The 22,512-nt window shown below is 33.6% G+C and overlaps 1 protein-coding gene across 4 annotated transcripts in view; it reads left to right on the forward strand.

Moving 5' to 3' along the window:
- Nucleotides 1-4,957: 4,957 nt before the first annotated feature.
- Guf1 (GTP binding elongation factor GUF1) overlaps nt 4,958-22,512 on the forward strand; it is a 32,392-nt gene continuing 14,837 nt past the window's right edge. For 2 of the 4 annotated variants that reach the window (XR_010044697.1, XM_063240618.1), the window contains exons 1-14: nt 4,959-5,298; nt 6,916-7,027; nt 7,157-7,305; nt 7,473-7,553; nt 8,974-9,051; nt 9,899-9,982; nt 13,456-13,520; nt 13,944-14,147; nt 15,445-15,584; nt 16,735-16,858; nt 17,218-17,350; nt 18,084-18,227; nt 19,092-19,225; nt 21,427-21,528. Coding sequence is in view for 3 of the 4 variants with exons in the window: in XM_063240618.1 (XP_063096688.1) it covers nt 5,134-5,298; nt 6,916-7,027; nt 7,157-7,305; nt 7,473-7,553; nt 8,974-9,051; nt 9,899-9,982; nt 13,456-13,520; nt 13,944-14,147; nt 15,445-15,584; nt 16,735-16,858; nt 17,218-17,350; nt 18,084-18,227; nt 19,092-19,225; nt 21,427-21,528 (1,715 nt within the window). In the remaining variant the exon portion in view is untranslated. Of the gene's footprint in view, nt 5,299-6,915; nt 7,028-7,156; nt 7,306-7,472; nt 7,554-8,973; nt 9,052-9,898; nt 9,983-13,455; nt 13,521-13,943; nt 14,148-15,444; nt 15,585-16,734; nt 16,859-17,217; nt 17,351-18,083; nt 18,228-19,091; nt 19,226-21,426; nt 21,529-22,512 lie in introns of those variants that run through there. The other 2 variants (XM_063240619.1, XM_063240620.1) reach the window with 2 other exon arrangements.

Genomic DNA, 22,512 nt, shown 5'->3' on the forward strand with positions numbered 1-22,512 from the left:
AGGTGGCAGCCAATTACAGGGCTTCCCACATGAGAGCAAGCAAGTCATTACATATTAAGTTAGGAACAGACTGAGAGAGAGAAATCCCCCAGTCCCCTTCAAGGTACAGTTCCAGTGACTCCAAAGGCCAAGATCCAAGCACTCAAAGATTTCACCTCTTTCCAACAAGTCTGCCAAGGGAGTCAACCATTTAATCACAGTGGACCCTTGAAGGACACAAACTATGTTCAACCAAAGCAACTAGAAACCTGAATGAAACTGGAAGTAGACATTACCTAGGTAATTAAAAAAAGGAAAAGCCCTTGTTGATTATATCCTGCAATTCAGTCTTGTGTAAGGTTAAAGAGAGAACTCAACTGAGCCATGCTGGACTTTCTAGAATGGTAATTTCATGTTAACTGTAAGCTAATAAATTTTAATACATGTATATTGCTATCTTTAAAGTAATTAGATTGCTGTAGAAAACAAATATAATAGATGGTATTATGACAGTCATTTGAAAAAACTTCACTACATAAGAATGTATGTGGATTATGTGGGTTTATAGTGTATTTTCTTGAACATAAATGGTTTTAAAGTTGTTACTGTTAAATAATTCTTTGTATTTAAGGCTCACTTTAAGATAATTTTCACAAACTATCAGGAATGATAATATAGATTCTGTTTGATTCTTTAATCTCAGGAAGATAAAAGTTCATTCAGGTTCTTAACCAGCATTGAGATTTGGAGAGAAAGGTGTTGACTCTTAGAACAGCTGGAGGCTAACTGTTGAGTAACTTTATGAGTTGAATTATGTCTTCCCTAAATAACATGTTTCAGTTTTAATCATCCATTAATTCACAATGTGAATACGGAAACCAGAATCTTTAAAGAGATAGTCAAGTTAAAATGAGGTTATTATGATGAGACTTAACCCAACATTTCAGATCTTATGAAAGGAGAAATTTTGGAGACAGATGCTCAAGGAAGACTGTTAAAGAGACACAGGGAGAATATCCTCTCATAAAGGCAGAGATTCTCCTAATGCTGCTAGACAGCAAGGAATGTCCAAGGACTTCCACAAAAACCACAAGAAGCTTATAGGCAGGAATGGAACAGGCTGTCTCTCTCCACTCTCAGAAAAAACAATCTCACTAATAACTTCTCTTCAGATTTCAGTCTCCAGAATTGTGAAACCCATTTCTGTTGAAACAACTCAGTTTGTAGTACTTTGTTATGGTGGCCCTACCAAGCTGATACAGATTCTAATAACAGGAAGTGGGATACTACAGTAAAAAACATCCAGAGAGACTAAAAAAGGGTGTCGAGGTATACAACAGAAAAAGTCTAGATTTCCCTGAGAAGATTGTTGGTAGAATATAGATGTGATTAAAAACATCATACCACAGAGCTATATGTGCACCCAAGTTTATAGCAGGACAATTTGTAATTGATTTGGTGGGGAAAGGGATTTGGGGTAGCTTCAAATTTTCTTACACTTAGTAAGCTGAAGACTAGCCGTATTGGCTTACCAAAATGTGAAACTTTAGGTGTTTGGTAATATCCAAAAGATAATTATAATTGAAACTTGGTAGAAAATTTCAGGGCTAAAGTTTTAGAAGCTATCTGTGAAAAGGTCACAAAAAAACCTGTGATATTGAGGGACATTTTGAACTCAGAGTTTGGGAAATAAAATTGTTGACAAGAGACAAGTTAACATACTTTAGGGTATCCTTTTGTAAAATGGAATAAACAGGTTATAGCAAATATATAAGTTTACATAGTATCATCTGGCCCAGATCCCTAGTCTCCCAAATGAGTGTACGGTGAAAGCTTAAATAAATGAGACAAGTGGTATGATTTTAGAGCTCCAGGAGGATCAAAACCCCCTAGAGAGCTTCTGACTCTGAAGTTAAGACAAAGAGTTTCTCTGGGCCAACCATATATATTACGGTTTCAAACAAAGACAAGGGATACTAAGGAAAGTGCAGGAAATGTGCAGGACCTTGGAAGTCACTTCAAAAACTTCTACAAGTAGTGAATTATGCCAATTTAGAAGAAATGCTTTGTGTCCATGATGTTATTTATGGTAGGAGTGCGATGCTTGCAGCTGCAGTCTCTATCTAGTTAATTGGGGTTGGAGCCAGATGTCCTCAGCTGTGGCCTTATCTTGCCTTCTGAGGTATCTCTGGCCTCATAGGCCACTACAGGTCTCAGCTAGGACCAGTGATTCATAAAGGTTCACTTACTATGAATCAGCCCATTGCTAGGAAGAGGCCTAGGTCTAAGACAGACTCCAAATGTCTGTCACTCCTTCATCCTCATCCTCTGCCACTAATTTGCTGCCAGAACTTGCTGTGTCCTCCTGAGATTACCAAATAGAAAAATGTTCTTTTTTTCTCATCACCTCAATAGCTTTCCTTCTGAGTAAATTTCATACATTATTGGACAAACATTGTAAAGCAAAAAGCTTTATTTACAACTTTCTTACATACAGTGGCTTTTGTACAGGATAATGGTAAATGCTAGCTATTAAGACTTTTTCAAAGTTCTTCAAGAACTGGATCTATTTTTATATATATATATATATATATATATATATATATATATATATGTCATGGAACTGTTTTCTCCCTCAAGTAATTTTTATTTTAGTGCTAATGTAAAAGTAGTTATAATGCCCCAATGTACATTCCAAATTTGTTTTAAAAAATTTAAAACAACTCTTAAAAACTGGCCCAGAGTTCTACGATGTAGTTAATACTGTAGACACAAGATGGCACTGTGTGAACTCCTAACAGCAATACAAGACACACTATGAATATGCTTTAAAACTGTGTGTACACTTTTAATGGCTGTGGTAATGTTATTTTAGAACATTTAAATTAATGATATTGTTGGAAATAAAAATGATCCACAAAGACAGTAATATTGAAACAAAATTTGGTCACAAAAGTTATTTATGTTTTTATCTATCATTCCTTTTGTTATGGGCTGAATTGCGTTCCTCTACTGCTAAGATTGATATATTAAAGCTGGAGCCTCCAGTACCTCAGAGTATGGCAATGTTTGAAGATGTGGATCTTTAAAAAGGCAATTATGTGAAAGTGTGGGGATTATCATGGGCCCAAATCAAGTAGAACTGGCGTCCATGCAAGCAAAGTTACGTTAGAACACAGGTATCTATAGATGGAAGACCATGTGAGGAACCAAGAAGGTAGTCTACATACCAAAGTAAAAAAATCTCAGAAGAAATTAACAGTGCAGATACCTTGATATTGGACTACTCACCTCCAAAACTGTGAGAAAATAAATCACTATTGTCTAAACTACTCAACTTATGACATTTTATTATGGCAACACTAACAAACTAATACACACTTTTCGATGCTTAAAACATAATGTAACAGCTGTGAGGCAACTTGTAAAAGAACACAACCTCCACATTACACACTTGTTCTTAGGGGAAAATGGCTTGTGATTTATGAGTCTTCAACATACATGAGCTGTTTAGAAACCCTTGCTTCAAAATAACTGTTCTGAATTTTGGACATTATCTTCTGCAAGTATTAATACTGTATGTTCTATGTTTTCACTCACCTGTACCTCTGCTGAGCACTGAAAGATGCAGGTACTAAAGTCAATCTGCTTGTACTCTCAGTACTGTTTTATCATTGTGTGATTCTGAGTAGTTAAAATGGGTAGGCCATATTTTTCTCCTACCTGTGCAAGAGAAATAAGACTCTTCTCTTAGATGGGTCTGTGAGGATAATGTGAATTAATGTGTAAAAGTTGTGTAGAATAGTGCTGAGAACAGAAAAAAGTACAATGTGCTCTTGATTATTCCTTTGCTTGATGAGCCTCTACTTTTAGGGGGAAAACTTCCTTTTAGATTCAGTAACTTCACAGCTTGTTTTGTGTAAGTTGAGTTTAGTTCACTCTGGACCATGTTCTCTAATGCACTATACTACCACTAATAACTTTCTTAGCATTTTAATGACAGGCTACGTTTACTTTTGTTAGAATATAGTGAGGACCAGTATAATATTAAAGTCTGGGAACTTAAAGTGTCTTAAAGTATCATGCTCAGTCATATTTAAAGAAACAAAGATGACATGAGAATTAGTTGTATAACAAGGAATTCTTTGAGTCATAATAGTTGTTCAAAGCCTGTTAACAAGATTTTTGATCCCAAGAAATCTACCAAATGAAAAAAAGCCTGAAGGCTTTGGAAACATTATATAGGATTTCGGTCCAAATGGTGAATTGAACGCAGCTGCTATGTTCCCGCTTGACACTCAACTCTGGATACTCCAGAAAAGTCCAAGGAAAACACTAGGAGACAGACACAATGTCAATCAATCCTCTATTTTTACTTAACAAGTGCTCTATACTTCGTAAGGTAAGCATTTGATGAAAGAAAAACTTGAAGATCACGGAGCCACGCATTCAGGATAGATGTTTTTCTTCTCCAAAACTTTCTCGGTCTGTTACAATCAATGTTTCCCGTTTCTGATATACTTTCAGTATTTCAGCAATTACAGGCAACACGAAGGAATACATGTCGACTTCCAAACTTTAAAAGTTCCTTTACACTCTTCTACTAACTTGTGAGGAGGCTAATTCGCACCGACGTGGCAAAAGCATCTTTACCCCTGACCTGAAACTCAGCTCCTGCCGCTCTCCCTTCCACCTGTGGGCTGGCGAAAAGCACCGCAGGCTCAGCTATCAGATTTGCGGTCGCATATCTGACCCTAGCACCGCATCCCTGCGTGTTCTCACACATGTCACCCGGTCTCCCTTCTCTGGGGTAACACGGGGAACTCACGGGACACACTGCAGGAAATTATCGCAGAACAGACCCAAATAAACACCTTCTACTCTCTTACAATGCCTAGCACAGGTGAGGGGACGGAAAGCCTCTATTCACGTGACAGCCACGCCCCGCGTAACGAGATGACGTCATCCCGTACTTTGGCGTACGTGCGTCAGCGAGCGCGGCGGTTCCAGGCGTCGGGTCGGGAGCAGAGAGAACTGTGCTGCTGTACAGTCTTTGTTGCACGCCCTAGCGGGGGCGCTTAGGAACAAACGCATCCTACAGCTATGGCTTTCTCGCTTTTCCAGTCTTTCTTCTGACGGCTGGGCGCCTGGGCCATGTGGACCCTCGCGGGCCGGGGCTGTCGGCGTGGACGCGTGCTCCTGCCATGGGGTACAGGGGCCGCGCGATCCGAGCTACCCAGGCCCCGGCCCGCGCCCAGCTTCGGGGCAGCTGCGGAGTGCTGGGCTGGAGACAGGCTCTGCAGTTCTGCAGGGCGCAAGGTGATGCCTCTGAAGCACGTTCCGGGGTTCCTAGCACGGGGTGCAGACCCAGCTTCCAGTTATTTCTGGGGCGGCGGAGCCTGAAGCGCGCAGTCTGCTTTCCGCTTTTATCGTCTTTCCACTGCACCTCCAGTATGACCTTGGGCTAGTCATTTAACTTCCTTGGAAGCTGCTGGTATAACCTCCCTTTTCCTGTGACCTTGACCCTTTTCTGACTTTGCCTCTTCCTTTGTTGAATGCAATACCAATTAAACATTCATTAGCAATTTGCCGACATTTCACCTAAAACTTTTTTTTAAGCCAATGTATAGAATGCAAGAATTTCTAGTTAATGTCTTCCATTTGCTTGCTTGCTTCCTTCCTTCCTTTTCGCTGATGCTGGGGTTTGAACACTAAGACTATTGGCTTCATCCTCTAGGTCCCCAGCCCTTTTTATTTTGATAACTAGTCTCTCACAGTCTCTTAAATTGCCCAGCCTAAGCTAGAACTTATGGTGTCCTGCCTGAGCCCCTCAGAAGGCTGGGAATTACAGGTGTACATCAGCTAGGGAAAAAACCCTGTGTAATATTGATTCTCGTGATTTGAGGTGGGGGATTTCAAAACACAAGAAACTACACTACTGATAACTGAAGTGATACATTTTAGGCAAAAAAGTGAAGTGATTGAGTGCAAGTTGAGTTAATTGGACGAACAAGGCTTTCTATAATCATTTTGGCTTTTTCAAAGATAGCTGAGGTTTTAGAATTATTTGTATACATTTATCAATTCAGAGTTAAAAAGTTCTACGAACTTTTGACTTGAATGATCAAAAAAATCGCTGAAAATACAACTTGTATTTTTTGTAGCGTTTAAGATATAATTGTACTTTTATATGCCCTACATAGATTTTTAAAAAGGCAAATTTTAGACATCGTGATTTTACATTGTTTATTAAGTATGAAACTGATTAGAATGAAAGAAAATGTTTATAGAGTTGAAAAACTAGGATGTTACAAGTGAAAATCGTTTTTGTATGCCTCTTTTATTATGTTCGCACTAAAAACAGATTTGGTTTTAAAATATTTAAAAATTTAAATGATAAAAGTCCCATTTTATGTAATCTTTTTTCTTTCTCTCAAGAGAGGTTAAAAGCACAAAATTGTGTATAAGTTAAACTTCGAAGGCTGTATTCAGAATGCAGAAGTTTAAACAGATCTGGTTGGTCATTAATGTGTGAAAGAAGCAGAGAATTTACTTTTATTCTTTCAGCTTTTCTGTAGCTCCTCTTAAGAGTGTTTGCCAGATAAAGCATCCTTCAAGGAGTCCTAGGTTTTCTTTTCTCCATGAAAATAAATTGAATTCCTGATTGACCCTGTAAGTAGGATGTGTTAAGTAAGTGCATTCTATTTAGTCCAATAGTCATCTTTAACTATGGAACTGATGTAGTTGATGAGTCCTCTTGTAAAGTGTTACTTGTAATGTGAGCTTAGGAATTTTCTCAACTGTCAGAAAAATCATACAAAGTACAACTGCTAGAAGTAAAGTCATTTAAAGATTAAAAGAATATTCTTTGAATTAGTGTACTTGTTTCATAGTATGCAAAATTTATACATCTTAATGTGGTATTTTCTTTTTTAGGAAAAACCAGACATGTCTAAATTTCCTGTTGAAGATATTAGAAATTTCAGTATCATTGCACATGTAGATCATGGCAAAAGTACTTTAGCCGACAGGCTGTTAGAACTAACAGGTATTTTCATTTATGTGCTTTACTGCTGTAGCTGTGAATTTACCATGCCCTCTTAAATTTTGTTTTTAATTTTACATGTAACATTTTCTTTTGCGAACCCCAGAGAAATATCAGTGTTTCTGTTTATAGGAACAATTGATAAGACAAAAAATAATAAGCAAGTTCTTGATAAATTGCAAGTGGAACGAGAAAGAGGAATCACTGTTAAAGCACAGACAGCGTCTCTTTTTTACAATTTTGAAGGAAAGCAATACCTTTTAAATCTTATTGATACACCAGTAAGTTACATCTTCCTTTGCTTGTTTTCTAGTTATTTTAGTGCTACTGTAACATACTACAAAGTACTGTAGAACTGTCTATATTTAACAACTTTTTAAAGTTTTTTATGTCCTTCCCCCCAAAATTACAGCTGCCCTTTAAAAAGTAACTCTATTTTTGTTTCTAGGGCCATGTTGATTTTAGTTACGAGGTGTCCAGGTCACTTTCTGCTTGCCAGGGTGTTTTACTGGTGATTGATGCAAATGAGGTAAGATTTTTCAATTTATATAATATAATATTCGTATTTGGTTATTTTGAGAGGTATTCCTTAAATATCTTGGAAATAATTGTTTTGTTTTTAAATATATTATGTTAGTAGAACTTGCAGAGTAATTACATTAAAGCATCCTATTGGTTGATTAGTTTATCTTTTACATTGTTCAAGATGATCGAAGAACTGTTGAAGATGTTCTACTTTTTGTAGAAGGGTAATGCTCTATTATCAGTATGTTATCAAAACCAAAACCAATCCCACCACTTTTAGCTGTTCTTATCTGAATTCCATATTGGTCTGTAACAGAGATTAAATATCTTATGTTTTCAGGTCATGTTTGCTGGTTTTAAGGCAATAATTTGAAAAGTACTATGTCTGAGAAAAAATTCAGTAGTCCTACCAAGTTCTTTTGTGGTGTGAGGGCAAAACATAGTAAAACATTCAGTGAAGAGCTATAGAAAGCTGTGATACACAGTATTAAAATGTTTTTGATATGCACGTCTTTCATAGCATCTTCATTCAAGACTCAGAGGGACTTTTTCTGTTATTTCATTGAACATTTCTTGAATCTGCCAAGAAAAATCAGTCTGCATTCACAATCAGAATACATGGCACCAGGCTTTATAAACAGTACCACGAGACTGAGTCCTGAGGCTTTGATGCCCTTGAGGCTCCATGTTTCATAGGTTTCTGATGACTGACACAGTTCCTAGCACAGAGAGGGACTTCCAAAAAAAATGTTTCCTGAACTGAAAGAAATTATCACAGGGAATGATTCGGGTACATGGAGAGTAGGTTCTGTAGTTTGTAATTTGTCTTTGTGTGAAGCTCCCTGTTAAACGTCCACTGGTTCACCCTGCTTGGTTTGGCTAACTCATCTATCTTTATTTTGACCCCCAAGATAAAACTGCAGAGAAAAGTGGGATGCCCAGTGTTAATTAGCTTTTCATCCCTATACTGAAATCCTTGAGAGAAGCGTAAAAAGTTTATTTGAGGTCTGTATTGAAGGTTCCAGTCCATGACTCATTGGCCCTGTTGCTTTAGACCTGTGTTAAGGCAGCCCGTTGTAGCAGGCCTGCGCAATAGGATAAAACCGCTCACCTTATCACCCTGGAAGCAAAAAAGAAGATGAGCAAGGGACCAGGATTCCACTATCCCCTTGAAAGAAACAGCCTCAATGACTTAAGGACCTCCTCTGGGTCTTATCTCCTAAATAATAAAATCCAGGTGACCATGCCTAATACATAGGGCTTGGGGGAAATTCAAAATCCAAACTGTAGCAGGCAGATTCATGATATTTTGTTTAATTTTGTTACTAGAGTCATGTAAAACTAATCTTGATGAAAGTGGATGGAATGTATTTTGTGATAGATAGTAGAATGATCATCTGAGTTGTATGTCTTCATATTTCCAGGGTATTCAAGCTCAAACTGTAGCAAACTTCTTTCTTGCTTTTGAAGCACAGCTATCAGTAATTCCAGTTATAAACAAGGTAATTATAATAAGGTACCAATGCTACTTACTACTTCACTTTCTGAAAGTATACTTACTGTTTAAATGTCAGGTGTACTTTTTTTATGTGGAAAATCCAGCCATTTATTTAGTGTGCTGGTGTGATTTGTGTCTTTCAGCTTCATGTAAGAGAAGTGTAGGTCTGACTCCTATAACCTTGTACATAGTTTAAAAGGTAGTGCCCCTCGAGCACATGTCACAAGGGAAGGGAAGGCCATTTCTGTAGCAAATAGATACAGGTAGACAGAACATGTGTATTATATACATATACATGTCTGTCACACTAAATATACAGAAAAATATACATAGAAAAGCTTATGATCTAAGAGAGAATCTCAGAGCTCACCTGAGTAATGTTTATAAATATCAATTTATCAAAATTAAAAATCTTAATTGAAATAATTGCATTAAATTATATTTCTTAATATGGGCTTAGTTTAAGAGAACTAAGACTTGGCTGCGCTTGGTGGCACACACTTGCAATCCCAGCCCTCGAGACACCTGACACAGGAGGATCACAACTAGTTCAGGGCTACACAGTAAGACCTTGTGGAAAAAAAGTAAAAGAAAAGCAAGACTGCCTGTAGGTAAGACAGACTGTTACCAGATTTCATGTAATGGTAACTTTTATGATCGGGTCATATGATGCTAATTAATAAGCTTTAAAAATTGTATTATTTATATATCATTTAAATTACTTTGAGAAAAATCATAGAGTGGATCAGTTTAAAGAAGATAAGCTGTTAACTGTCTCTAATAATTGTTAAAACATAATACCATAATACATTCTATTTTTATTACACTAACAGTGGATTTCTCTTTTTAAGATAGATCTGAAGAATGCAGATCCTGAAATGGTTGAGAAACAAATTGAAAAAGTATTTGACATTCCAAGGAATGAATGCATTAAGGTAAAATATCTTTCTTTTGAAAAATACTGATTATACTGCAAAAATTCTCAGTTAATAGGACCAAGTGGTATATGAGCACATGGCATTGTATAATATTTTTATAGTTTTATAGCAGTTTATTATTTCATTTAATTCTTACCATAACCCATTTTACATTATTATGACCTACAGAGATTATTGCTATGTTAGATTTAAATGAACTAAACTTCATAGATTTTATCAGTGTCACAGGAACACTCACTGTGCCAGTCCCTATGCCAGGACTAAAACATAAGCTTTCTGAAGTTCACTGTAGTGTCACACATATTCCTCATTTAACACTTGAGTTCTAGTCCTACGACTAGGTTATTAAATGAATTAGTCACTAAATGAGGAATTATATTGTGTTTACAATATTCAGAACAGAGGAACAGTCAAAAGAAAATCCAACTTTATGACTGCTTTTATTTGCATAATTTTTACAGGCAGTATTGTAATATGTAACAATATAAAACTACAGTACTTTACTATACAGCATAATCAAAAATTACAGTATATAATCAGTATACTGTACATAAATATATAAACAAGATACATACAACTCTTTAAAAAGATGAATCTTAAGTCTGAGTGGCAAGTCGTAAGTCTAAAACAGTCATTAAATAAGTAGTTCATTAAAGAATATCTGTATTTCTTAAATGCCATTTTAGCCCTGAAGAGGAAGTTCAAACAATTTCAAAACATTTTTATTATTCATGGAATTGACAAAAATCTCATTCATAAAAGTTTTTATAAAGCTTGCTAAGGTTATGTAGTAGTTTTCAGTGTGCATGTGATATTTAAATGGAGAGATGGATGTGATTTTTTATAGGAATTTAGGAAACATCAAAATTGATGCCGCTGTAAATTTGAATTTTAATTTACTTTTAAAATGATAGTTTGCTTATTAAATAGCCACAATCTGCTATCCTACATGGAGACTATTACTGAAGCAATCTGCCATTATCCTCTCAAACTTCATTTGGTTTTTGAAAGAGCAGATTTCAGATGAGAAACTAGGTTTTTAAAATCCTGAGTAGTAGATAATTACATACAACCTGTAATAATTGAATAAAGTCATTTTTTTCTTGTATAGAATACATGTTATTTAATGATTTTTATTCTAAAGAGGAGGAACTTCATACAAAGCAATCGACTATGGCTTTTATATCCAGATTTTCTTATATTTAATTACAAATAACTTCTGATTTAAGCTCTACAAAATTCATTCAGATACTTGCTTACTGTTTGTCAGTGAGGTGTAGCGTTGAATAAATCATACAAAACCTCTGCATGTGTATTTGGGAAAGCAGAAAATAAGTAAGCGTAGAAATTACTGAACAAGACAAGGTATTCATTTAATGAATTACATGGTTCTACATAAAATAGCATAATAATGGAAAACCCTTTTTTCCTTAAGAGTTTCTATGACATGGAATAACTCAAGGAAAGCTTTTCTGGTAAAACAGACTAAAGCAATGAAATTTTTAGAAAGTTGTTACAAGAATAGGAAATAGAAAATACAAACATTCTAAAATAGGACAAGCTGTGGCATTTTGAAGGAATAGAAAGTGGGCAAGATGGTTTCATAGGTATATGCAGGATTCAAGTCGGCTGGGATTTTTGATGTGATAAAGAGTTGACAATTATTCTAAGATAATGAAAGGACTTTAAAGCAACATAGGGAAATACACTGATTGTTCAGTTTGCCAGGAAAAACAATTAGCAATAGTGGAAGTAGAAAATTGTCATGGCTAATTATGTGCTGGAACCATTGCAGAAATAGGGTGCTTTTAGGTACAATAAGACTGGATGATAGCTTACATGTAAAGAGTTATTTATCAATATATATAGATAAATGGAGGAGAAAAGACCTTGAGAGAACACAGCCAGCTCTATTTGGACATAGTAAGTTTGAAATGACTGTTAGATACTCATGAAGAGATTTTGTGTAGACAGTTCTGGCTTCTATAGAAAGATATTGGTCAGAGAGGATGTGTAGGAGTTAAATCAGCTTGTATGTGGTATTTAAAGCCAAAGATATGCATATGATTTTCTAGGGAGAAAAATGTATTTAAAGAAAGTGTCCTAGAAGTTAGACTATTTATTGTTAAATTATGGTTTGATGAGTAAGAGCTTGAAGAATTTTGGAGAAGACAGAGCAAGAAAAGGGTCATATTTGCAGAGAAACAGATTCTCATATTGTAATGAGAAAAGCCGAAACGTCGTAAGTACAGGGCAGACAGGTTTGTATGTATGAGTGAGGGAGTTTTTGATATTTTTTGTTTCCTTCAGGAGATGAAAAACATAGTCCTCAATAAAAGTGAATTGGCCAAGGTAAAAAAATGTGTAGGTTGAAAAGGTAGTGTGAAATTATGTCCTAGTAATGTAAATTCTCTTGAGACACATCCGAGGAAGCCAGGAAGTGTTAATTCCACACTGAAATTTGTAGTCATGAATTTGAAGAAAAGAACCAGACCAGTTACTTGATTTTTATCTAGGAATATTAAACTGCTCCATGTTTAGAGAAGGTACAACATTGGATGCATTCTAAGGTGAGGTTTTGCAGGCTGCTTGAGATAGGGAGATAATGAAAATTGGTTGTAAAAAGTAATTGTAGATGGTAGACTTTAGAGTCTGACATTGGAAAGGGAATGGGAGGTAACTGATAAGAGTTAAAGCTAATTGTAGAGAAGACGCTAGAATCTAGAGTGCTGGTCCTCAAGGGTTGTGATTCTCCCCGTCAAATATTTTAGGTTGTTAAAATTGGAGGAGGTGGGTATTGGCATCCTGTGATTAGAGGAAATGCACTAGTTGGTGCTAAACCTCGTACAATGTACAGGGCACCCTCCCCAAACAAGGAATTTTCTGGCCCAAAATGTCAGTAGTATCAATGCAGAAAAATCTTGCTATAGAGTAACTTTGAAGATGAGTGGTAAGTTTTCAGGGAATGGGTTTTAAAGTCAAGATTTCAGACACAGTCTGTTTAGTAATGATGACTAAGTTCTGTCATAGGCATGTGCCTAGATCGGCTTGCTTTTGAAGAATAGTAAAATATTAGTGTACCTTATTTTTGCTTGCCAGCTACATATGTTGTTGACAAAATATGAATAAGATCAGTAATCAAATATGAATAATCATTTCATTTTTAAGGTGAGGAAATGGAAAGTCAAAACTATAAGTTTTTACTGAAGTCATATATTCCAGAGAATAACATGATATTTTCAACTCCATGTCTTTTCCTTCAACACCATAAGGACAATATTTTTGTAGCCAAACCTAAGCCATAGAACCACCTAAGTGTAGTACAAAGAGGTATTTGAGTCAGTGTATGTTTAGTTTGTGCTTTTCCTTTTACTGTATTCAAATTGTTTTTTCCTACTGATTGTAACAAGTCATAAGTATAGAAAAGTATAGTCTTTAAGTGCTTTTTTTTTTGACACATATGTTTTTAGATTTCTGCTAAACTTGGGACAAATGTTGAAAGTGTTCTTCAGGCAGTTATCGAAAGAATACCCCCGTAAGTATTGTGCTGTTTTTATACTACTCGAGGACCACAAATTTGATTTAACTTAATAGATATAACAAGTTCACTTTCAGTGAATGAGACTTTTTCCTTTTAGGAATACACAAAAGGCAAATATAGAACAGTGAAAGTGAATAAAAATAAAGAAAAAATAGGGATTTCTTCTTGATAATCATAAGAACTTGAATACATTGGTAATTACTGGCATTTGTTTTATACAAACATACGTTAATAAATAATTTAAAGATCGTCTGTTTTAAACAAGGTTGAATTAAATTTAATATACCATAATTTATACAAAGATTCTTTTGTTTTGACTGTTAGATATCTCTGGCAAAAACTAGAATTAAGCATAATACCTAAGTTGAAACTAAGCATTTTATTAAGATTTTAATTTTTTAATCTTATGTTTAATAGTCCTAAGGTACATCGCAAGAATCCCCTGAGAGCTCTGGTATTTGACTCCATTTTTGACCAGTATAGAGGTGTGATAGCCAATGTAGCATTGTTTGACGGAATGGTTTCCAAAGGAGATAAAATTGTATCGGCACATACTCAAAAGACATACGAAGTTAATGAAGTAGGAGTTTTAAATCCTAATGAGCAGCCAACTCTTAAATTGTAAGTAATCTGTATTAGTAACCAAAATGCTTATTTGTATATATTTCTGTTTCTACCTCTTTCATTTGGAGTGCTTAGAATGATCTCAACTGTGTAAAGACTGATTCATAGCACCTATATAGCACAGTCTTTGTCAGAAGTGTGACAAATGGTGGAAACTGTTATGGAAAGAAAATAGAAATGATTTTTATTTTTCATGCCTAGTTATGACTAATTTAATGAATTAAATTGAATCCTACATTGATGTATTTTATGGGACAAGGAGAGTTAGTTCCCTATAGCCATATCCATATTGATATTTTTCCTTACATTTAATTTCATTTCAGCCAGACTTAAAGAAATGTAGAAATGTTCATTCTTTTTTTTTAGCGGGGAATTTATCGTAAAACTTTGATGAGCCAAAATCAAGGGAAGGGGATTAGCAAGATACTGCATTTTAGAAAAACAGATCTGAGGGGATTTAGCTCAGCGGCATAAGTACCTGCCTTGCAAGCAGGCGGTCGTGAGTTCAATCCCCGGTACCGATAAAAAGAAAAAAAAAAAAAAAAAAAAAAAAAAAAATAAATAGAAAAACAGATCTGAGTTCACTTATAAAACAAATGTTCTGTTGTGTGCTTATTCTGTGTTAGATACCGATAAGCTATGGTCTTGAGCACATAGTTTGTTTCCTAGGTCCTGTTGCCTTATCTGTAAAAATTAAGGAATTGAACTGAGTGACCTCACAGATCTCATTCAAGTGCTTAATGTTGTTTCTAAAAATCATGGTACTCTCTCATATTTTTTGAGTCAGAAAATTTATTTTCATTTTAGAGAGGTATTTCTAAAGCCTGTTTATATTCTCCCACATAGTATTTAACATTGCATCTTCATTTAAGGTTCTTGTAGCTTATTCTGTATATGTTTGTTATTTTGTAGGTAATATTTTTAAACTAAGCTAAACCTCTAAAATTTTAGAATTTTTTTTCCTATAAGTGGGAAACTAGATACATGTCAGGTTTGTTAAGAGTACACATTTTTCTGCTTGGTTTAAAATTATGTTTTAGAAGTCTTAATTTGCAAAATGTTGGCAGTCATGAGGAAGGCTTTAGGCTTATACAGAAGTTTTTTGGGAGTAATAGACAAGACATGGTATGTTATTTGGCTGAAAAACTCTGAGAACTGGTATGTCCACATATTTGTACTTTGATGAAGTTTTGTTTGGAAATTATGTTCTAGTTTTCTGTGAAGGCAGAACTAATTTAACTATGTACTTGAAACACTAAAACAGTAAATATGTGCATATAATAATTTTATTTAGATATGCAGGACAGGTGGGCTATTTGATTGCTGGGATGAAAGATGTCACTGAAGCACAAATAGGAGATACACTGTATTTACATAATCATCCAGTGGAGCCCTTGCCTGGGTTTAAATCAGCGAAACCAATGGTATTTGCAGGTGAGGAGCTCACAAAGTTAAAGGTTAAGGCAAGGTATTTTTAAACTAAAAGTCTGTGTCTGCAGTGAAATAAAAATTACTAGCAGATAACCACATTCTAAGTATTTTAAATAACTTGCAGTGCTAGGATACTGTTGTGTTATATTTCTACATCAATTAATAAATTTATGTCTATCCATATATATATATATATATGTATATATATATATATATATATATATATATATACATATATATATATATGATGAAGTTTTATATAGGAAATCATTTAGGACTCCTTAAATGAGCTGCCAAATAGCAAAGCATGGCTAATACAATCTTGTTTCTCTGGTTAGTTTCTTATTTGAAAATTTTTCTAATTGAGTTTTTTTATTATGAGTTATTGGTAGACATTTACTAAATAGTCTCTTTTTAGCTGTCTTTGTTATACTATTGTAGAATTGACAGAGGATATTGTAGCCTTGAGTATGTTAAGTTTGGAACTTTTTACTAACATGTGACACGAGACTTTTGGAATAGGTCATCAAGTTATTGTATATCAAGATGTCTAGCCTTTGGTTTTCTTCTTATTTTTTTTTTTTAAACTGGGAATTAGCATTAAGTTTAATTTCATTGGGCAGTCAGTTATTAGGATTTTGAAGGACTGTCAAGATGTGGATGTCTTAGATGGGGATAGAAAGAGAATGTGATAAATCAGTTTTTATCAAATAGTTTTTGTTATTAAATTGTAAAAATTTGTCTTTAGTTTAAATATACAGAGTTAAGAGTTGAAGTTTTCATTTCTGCTAGTAACAGTTTTATTTATGGTTGTGGAATATCATATGCTTTTGTTTTTTGAAGTAAACAACTTGTTTTCCAATTTAACCTAATTTCCATGATTCAATCCTGTTTTTCTTCCATCTAAACCTTTCGTAAAAAAACACAAAAAATTGTTTGTCTGAATCTGATTATATATTCATTAAAACTAATGACTCAGTTCACAATTAACTTAATAGGCATAGATTTTTAAGAATCCAATGTTTTTTTCAAGCCAGTATAGAAAAGTAATACAAAAGCAAAATGGTCAATATTAAACTTGGCAAACAGTAAATTAGTTTTGTTCTATAGGTGGCTTATTACATGAGATAATGACAAATCCATGTATCCCCAGGAATGTACCCTACAGATCAATCTGAATATAATAACCTGAAGAGTGCTATAGAAAAACTGACTTTAAATGACTCCAGTGTGACAGTACATCGGGATAGTAGTCTTGCCCTGGGTGCTGGCTGGAGGTAAGATTCATTCATATTGTAGACCTCTTATTTTAGAGGAGAGTAAAGTAGTGCCTGAATATTTCTGAAGATAACCTCATCTTAATAAAGTGAATAAAACATTTTTTATTTACCTTTTCCACGCTGTGGCTTCCTATTTTATAGATTAAGTTTTCTAGTGGTTTAAAATAGATATCAATGGAAGATTTTATTTTATGATAATAGCATTTAATTATGATGTAAATTGCCTGAATGACTCACTGGATTCCACTCCTCCTGTTGTTGTTACTGACGTAACAATAAGTTCACTAAAGTAGAGTACATAAGACAGTAGAGCCAATGAGACATAAATATTTTGGAGTTTGACATTTTTCTACTAGATTGGGATTTCTTGGACTTCTGCATATGGAAGTTTTCAACCAGCGACTAGAGCAAGAATATAATACATCTGTTATTTTGACAACCCCTACTGTTCCATATAAAGCTATTCTTTCATCAGCAAAGTTGATAAAGGTACTGTAAATTATCTGTAAGAATATAAGAAAACTAATCATATATATTCAGGAGGTTAAGAGAAAATTTTTAATGCTTTAATAGCTTAGTAGGTAGTAACACTAAGTATTAAAAGTAATAAAAATTGAACTGACTTGTTTAATAATGAAGAACCTTTTTATGTGTAATTTTAACTTGATCTCCACATTATCAAAACTAGTCTGTAACTTACATTAAAATATAAAATTAAAATGAAAATACTGTTCTAAATTTGGCTCAAAGTTAAATACAATTTGGGTCATAAATAATTTATCTTTCAAATTTCTGTGGCTATAAAAAATTTTAGATTTTAAGTTAATGATAGAGACAATATTTCCTTCTAAGAAGCAATGTATTAATCTTAAGCAGACACTGACTTTGGCATCTGTTAGTATTTTGCAAAAGATTAGCATAGTTATAAACTAATTATAATGCTATAAGTCAAATTTAAATGCATTGTCATACATTTTCTAAATAGTCCATAATATGTGCTTAGTAAATGTCAATAATCAAAATATTTATTAATAATTACTGATAATGTTAAATGATTACAACTGGAAAGTTTTCAAAAAAGAAAAAAAGCATGTTAATATAGTACTGAAGAATTCTTTTGTTTCTATAACTACAATAAGTTAACAAAAATTCTCTATATATGTTAAAAATATTGAAAATTTAATTAATTTTTTTAACAATTGTTTATTTTTCTACTTTTTAGGAATACAGAGAAAAAGAAATCACGATAATCAATCCTGCACAATTCCCTGATAAATCAAAAGTAGCAGAGTATCTGGAGCCAGTTGTTCTGGGTACTATTATCACACCAGATGAATATACTGGGAAAATAATGGCACTTTGCCAGGTAAAAATACATAGAGTTTATTACAAAAGTTGGTTTTAGACTTTTGAAGCAGTAGTTACTAGCTCCGGTTTTGAGAAACTTTCCTCTGCTTCACAAACAATTCAATAAAGAGATTTTTATATGTATCTGTCTGCATGCATATATGTAGATAGATACATATATTTTTTAAACTGTTTCAATTTTAATAAGAAAACTATAATCAGGAATTTTTATCATGTGTTAACCTACCAAATAAACACATTAGCCCAAAAGAAATTTAGTGTTTATAACTGATCAAAGATCAAAAGTGTGATTTCTTACAGTCTTTTTGGGTACTTCAAATTTCATATTATTTGAAAGATAATTATAAAATTTTAGGACTCCAGGTTGGATGATATCCCACATTTTGCATTATAGTTGTAATCATACTGTAATAAGTAATCTACATATACTCATGTTTCCCAAAAATTCCTTTGAAATACTGTAGTAGCATATTGTAAAATGTGTCAAATACTGATTAGAAGACTTGAATTTTAGTTTTATGGTCACAAATTGTATTATAATTTTAGTCATTTAATTTCTCTATAATTTATAAAAAATTAGAAATGATTGTAATAATTTGACTTAACACTAAATGAAATAATTGTAATTAAAACTTAAAAGCAAGGGATTAAAAGCTTTGGTCACAAGCATAACTAAAATAAAAATGGTTGTATTAAAAAATGCTACCTGTATCAAAAAATATTGCTTGAGACATTGAAAAAATACTTCAGTTTGTCCACTCTTTATTAGATTTGTATCTTGGTAACTGACATCTTTATCTATCAGTTTAGATCATTATTTGAGTAAATTATCATTGAATACATTTTTTTCTTCCTGTTTTAGGCTCGAAGAGCAGTTCAGAAACATTTAATGTTCATTGATCAAAATAGAGTTATGCTTAAATATCTCTTCCCTTTGAATGAAATTGTCGTTGATTTTTACGACTCTTTGAAATCCCTGTCTTCTGGATATGCTAGGTAAAAAAATTAACAGGAATATCAAATGGCTAGACAACTGCTTTGAAATGTTGACAAGTATACTAATATTTCACCTGTTTAGTAATCTCAAGTCTTTTAAGAGAGTTGAGAACAATAGTCTAAAGTTAAAAATGGTTGCAATAGCCTTTTAAGTGTTACAGAATATTTGTAATTTGCTTATAGAAGAAAAAGTTCTTTTGACTTATCATCAATTTGATTTTTCATCTTAATGAAAAAGTGTTACTCTCTTCATGAAGAGTGTATTCTATCTTTTGGTTAAGAATTGATCATACTTCCAAAATGCTATTGTGACCTTAGTGGTATTTTAAAAATGTGGTTATATATTAAAGAGTTCCCAGAAACCATCTGTTTACATTTGAAAAACAGAAGTACATCTTCAGTCTATTAAAAAAAATTCTCAGTGTACACTTGCATTTATGTATACTTTAATAACTTGGTTTTCCCAGGAATAAGTGATCATAAAAACTACTGTGTATCTCTTAGGAACATATGGAGTACAGGCAGATAAAAGTGAAAGGAAGATCAGTATTAACAGATAAGGAGCTAAGGGCATAGAATTCTCACAGTTTTTTCTCTTACAGAAAATAACTCAAGATGCCCTTATCACCCTAAAATGTTTACAGGATAGAGAAGTACACAGTAGAATATGAAAGTGTATAGAGCACGCTGGGAAAAGCAGAAAGGATGAAATGAAGCACGCACAAGCATGTATATTAAGAGAAGAATTCCAGCGTTTCTTTTATAGATATTTTATTTTTTAATTTTTTTATAGATCTTTTATTTTTAATTTTTATTTATTTATTTATTGTTTTGGTGCCAGGGATTGAACTTATGACTGCACGCTTGCAAGGCAGGCACTTTTGCTGCTGAGCTAAATCCCTGGCTTTCTATAGATCTTTTCAACAAAACTTTCAATAAGTAAGTGCAATAATGAGATAGCATTTTAAACCATTAGTGGAATTAAAAGGATGATTAGTAGGCTTAAGGTTTGTGTAACACTTTAGGCAAAAGAATTATAAGTTGTCTTTGGGTACTACTTTCTGACTCATTTTACAGTCTTTTAGATTAGGATTCAAACACTTCAAAAATGGTTTATTTTGAACTATTTAAGAAAATACTGCAGCTTGATAAGTCACATGTATTCTTATACTCAAGATATTTATCAAATATAGTCAATTCCACACTTAACAGAAACCCATTAGATCACAGATATCCCACAGATTGAGGTCAGCAAGAATATATTTTATACCAAATAGCAAGAACGTGTTGCAGTTCCCTTACAACAAGGGGTGTGACTGATGCCAAACCAAACAGCTGTTTGCCTTCAAACCTCACCTTCCAAATTCAGTAACCCTTCTGGAGTTTCAAATGTGTTTCCCATATTCTCAGTTAACAGTGAAGTACCTGCCTTTTATTCGTTATGTTTCCATTATTTATATAGTGGTTTCTTTTGAAAACATAAGATATTCTAAAATACTAAAGCCATAAACATCAGAGGACACGTTTACATTTTATCTCTTTGTATTTCCATATTCCTTAATATACTGCCTTTAGTATAGCCAAGTTATAATAAAGAAAGGTTGAGCTTTTTAAAAATAATAATTTTGTAAGGAGAGTGAAAATTTTAGAAGCCAAACATATATGCAATTGTTTGAAGGTAAAGGGATATATATGTCCATGATAGGAAGACTTGTAAACAGAACGGAAAATTTCTCTCTGAGGTATTGCTATAAGTTAAACAGTAAGTTTTGTCCATATTATTAATATAGTAGCTTAAACCAAGTGGTGGTATGTGCTGTTTTAATTAGTGTGCACTAGGTAGTACTCCAAGTGCTACTTAATTGCTACAAAAGCCTGGTGAAGGGTGAAGGGTTCATCATGCATGGCTGTTTTGTCATTGCCTTACTATTTAAACACATGCTTGTCATTCTTAATAGCATATGACACAGAAACTCAATTTATGAAGTTTGAGAATGACGCTAGGTAAAAAAATATTAATGAGAGTATCAAACGTGCACGAGGTAGTACTAGCAGAGAAAAGAGGTGCGCTCGACTTTATCAGTCCATTAACCTACTCTAGCTTAGCCATAGTCATCTTCCTCTCTCTGTAAAAGAGAAGAGACGTAAAGAAAATCTAATTTGTTGAAAATGTTTATCATTTGGATTTTTTTCTTTATTAGCTTTGATTATGAAGATGCAGGCTACCAGACAGCAGAACTTGTAAAAATGGACATTCTCCTGAATGGAAATATTGTAGAGGAATTAGTAACTGTTGTACATAAGTAAGTTTAATTGAAATTTATCACGAAGGTAAAAATAATAATAGGTTTTGACATGTTTTTCTTATTGGACATTTTTGAGAAGCTACATTTTAAAAACAAAGATAACTGAAAGAGATTTCTCTGTATGTTTCCTTCTGTTGTTTTCTGTACTTCTTTCCAGTGTACTGTATAGAGAAAGTAAAAAGTTATAGTATCTAGGGCGAAGAATGTCATGGAAAGAAATGTTTCAGTTATATACTTTGTGAAAATAGAAAGTTTTTATAATTTTAAAACGATAGTTTTTGGATTTTATAACTTTAAAATGATGGTTTTTGGATTGATAACGAAACAGGTATTAAATTCATAAAAAAATACTGAAAAATTAAATATTCACTAACTGGCAGATTGCTTAAGATAAATTATCGAACACATTTGAAAATTTAATGACAGAAAAGTATTTATTATGAAAACAGGATGTATATACTGTAATCTAAATTCAACAAACATGTAAGGAAAGGATAAAGGATATATGTCTAAAATAAGCATAAAATGTTCATTGTTTTCTTCAGGACAAAGACATTAAGAATCGTTTTTTGTCTTAAATATATGTGTTCCTGTATTTTGTAGACCTTTTTTTCCCCAGTATTGATAATTGAACCCAGGGCCTTCCCACTAAGCTACATCCTCAGCTTTTTTTCATTTTTAAAATTTGGAACCGGAATCTTGTGTATAGTGGTGCATGTCTGTAATCTCAACACTTGGGAGGTTGAGGCAGGAATATTGTAAGGAGTTCAAGGCCAGGCTGTGCTACAAAACAAAACAAAATTTAAAAACATGGCCTAAGTTACTAAATTGCCCAGGCCTGGCTTGAATCTGTGATCCTTTTGCCTTCACCTCCCAGAGTACTGGGATTACAGACATTCCCTTGTTCATATTTTTTTTTAAAGCAGAGATATTCATGGTTCAGGTATAGAATTTTTTTTAACAGTATATGAGTTCTATTTG

The sequence above is a fragment of the Cavia porcellus genome, unplaced genomic scaffold (genome assembly GCF_034190915.1).
Source record: "Cavia porcellus strain 051 isolate PalLab524CR breed Dunkin Hartley unplaced genomic scaffold, mCavPor4.1 scaffold_30, whole genome shotgun sequence".
Taxonomy (NCBI): domain Eukaryota; kingdom Metazoa; phylum Chordata; class Mammalia; order Rodentia; family Caviidae; genus Cavia; species Cavia porcellus.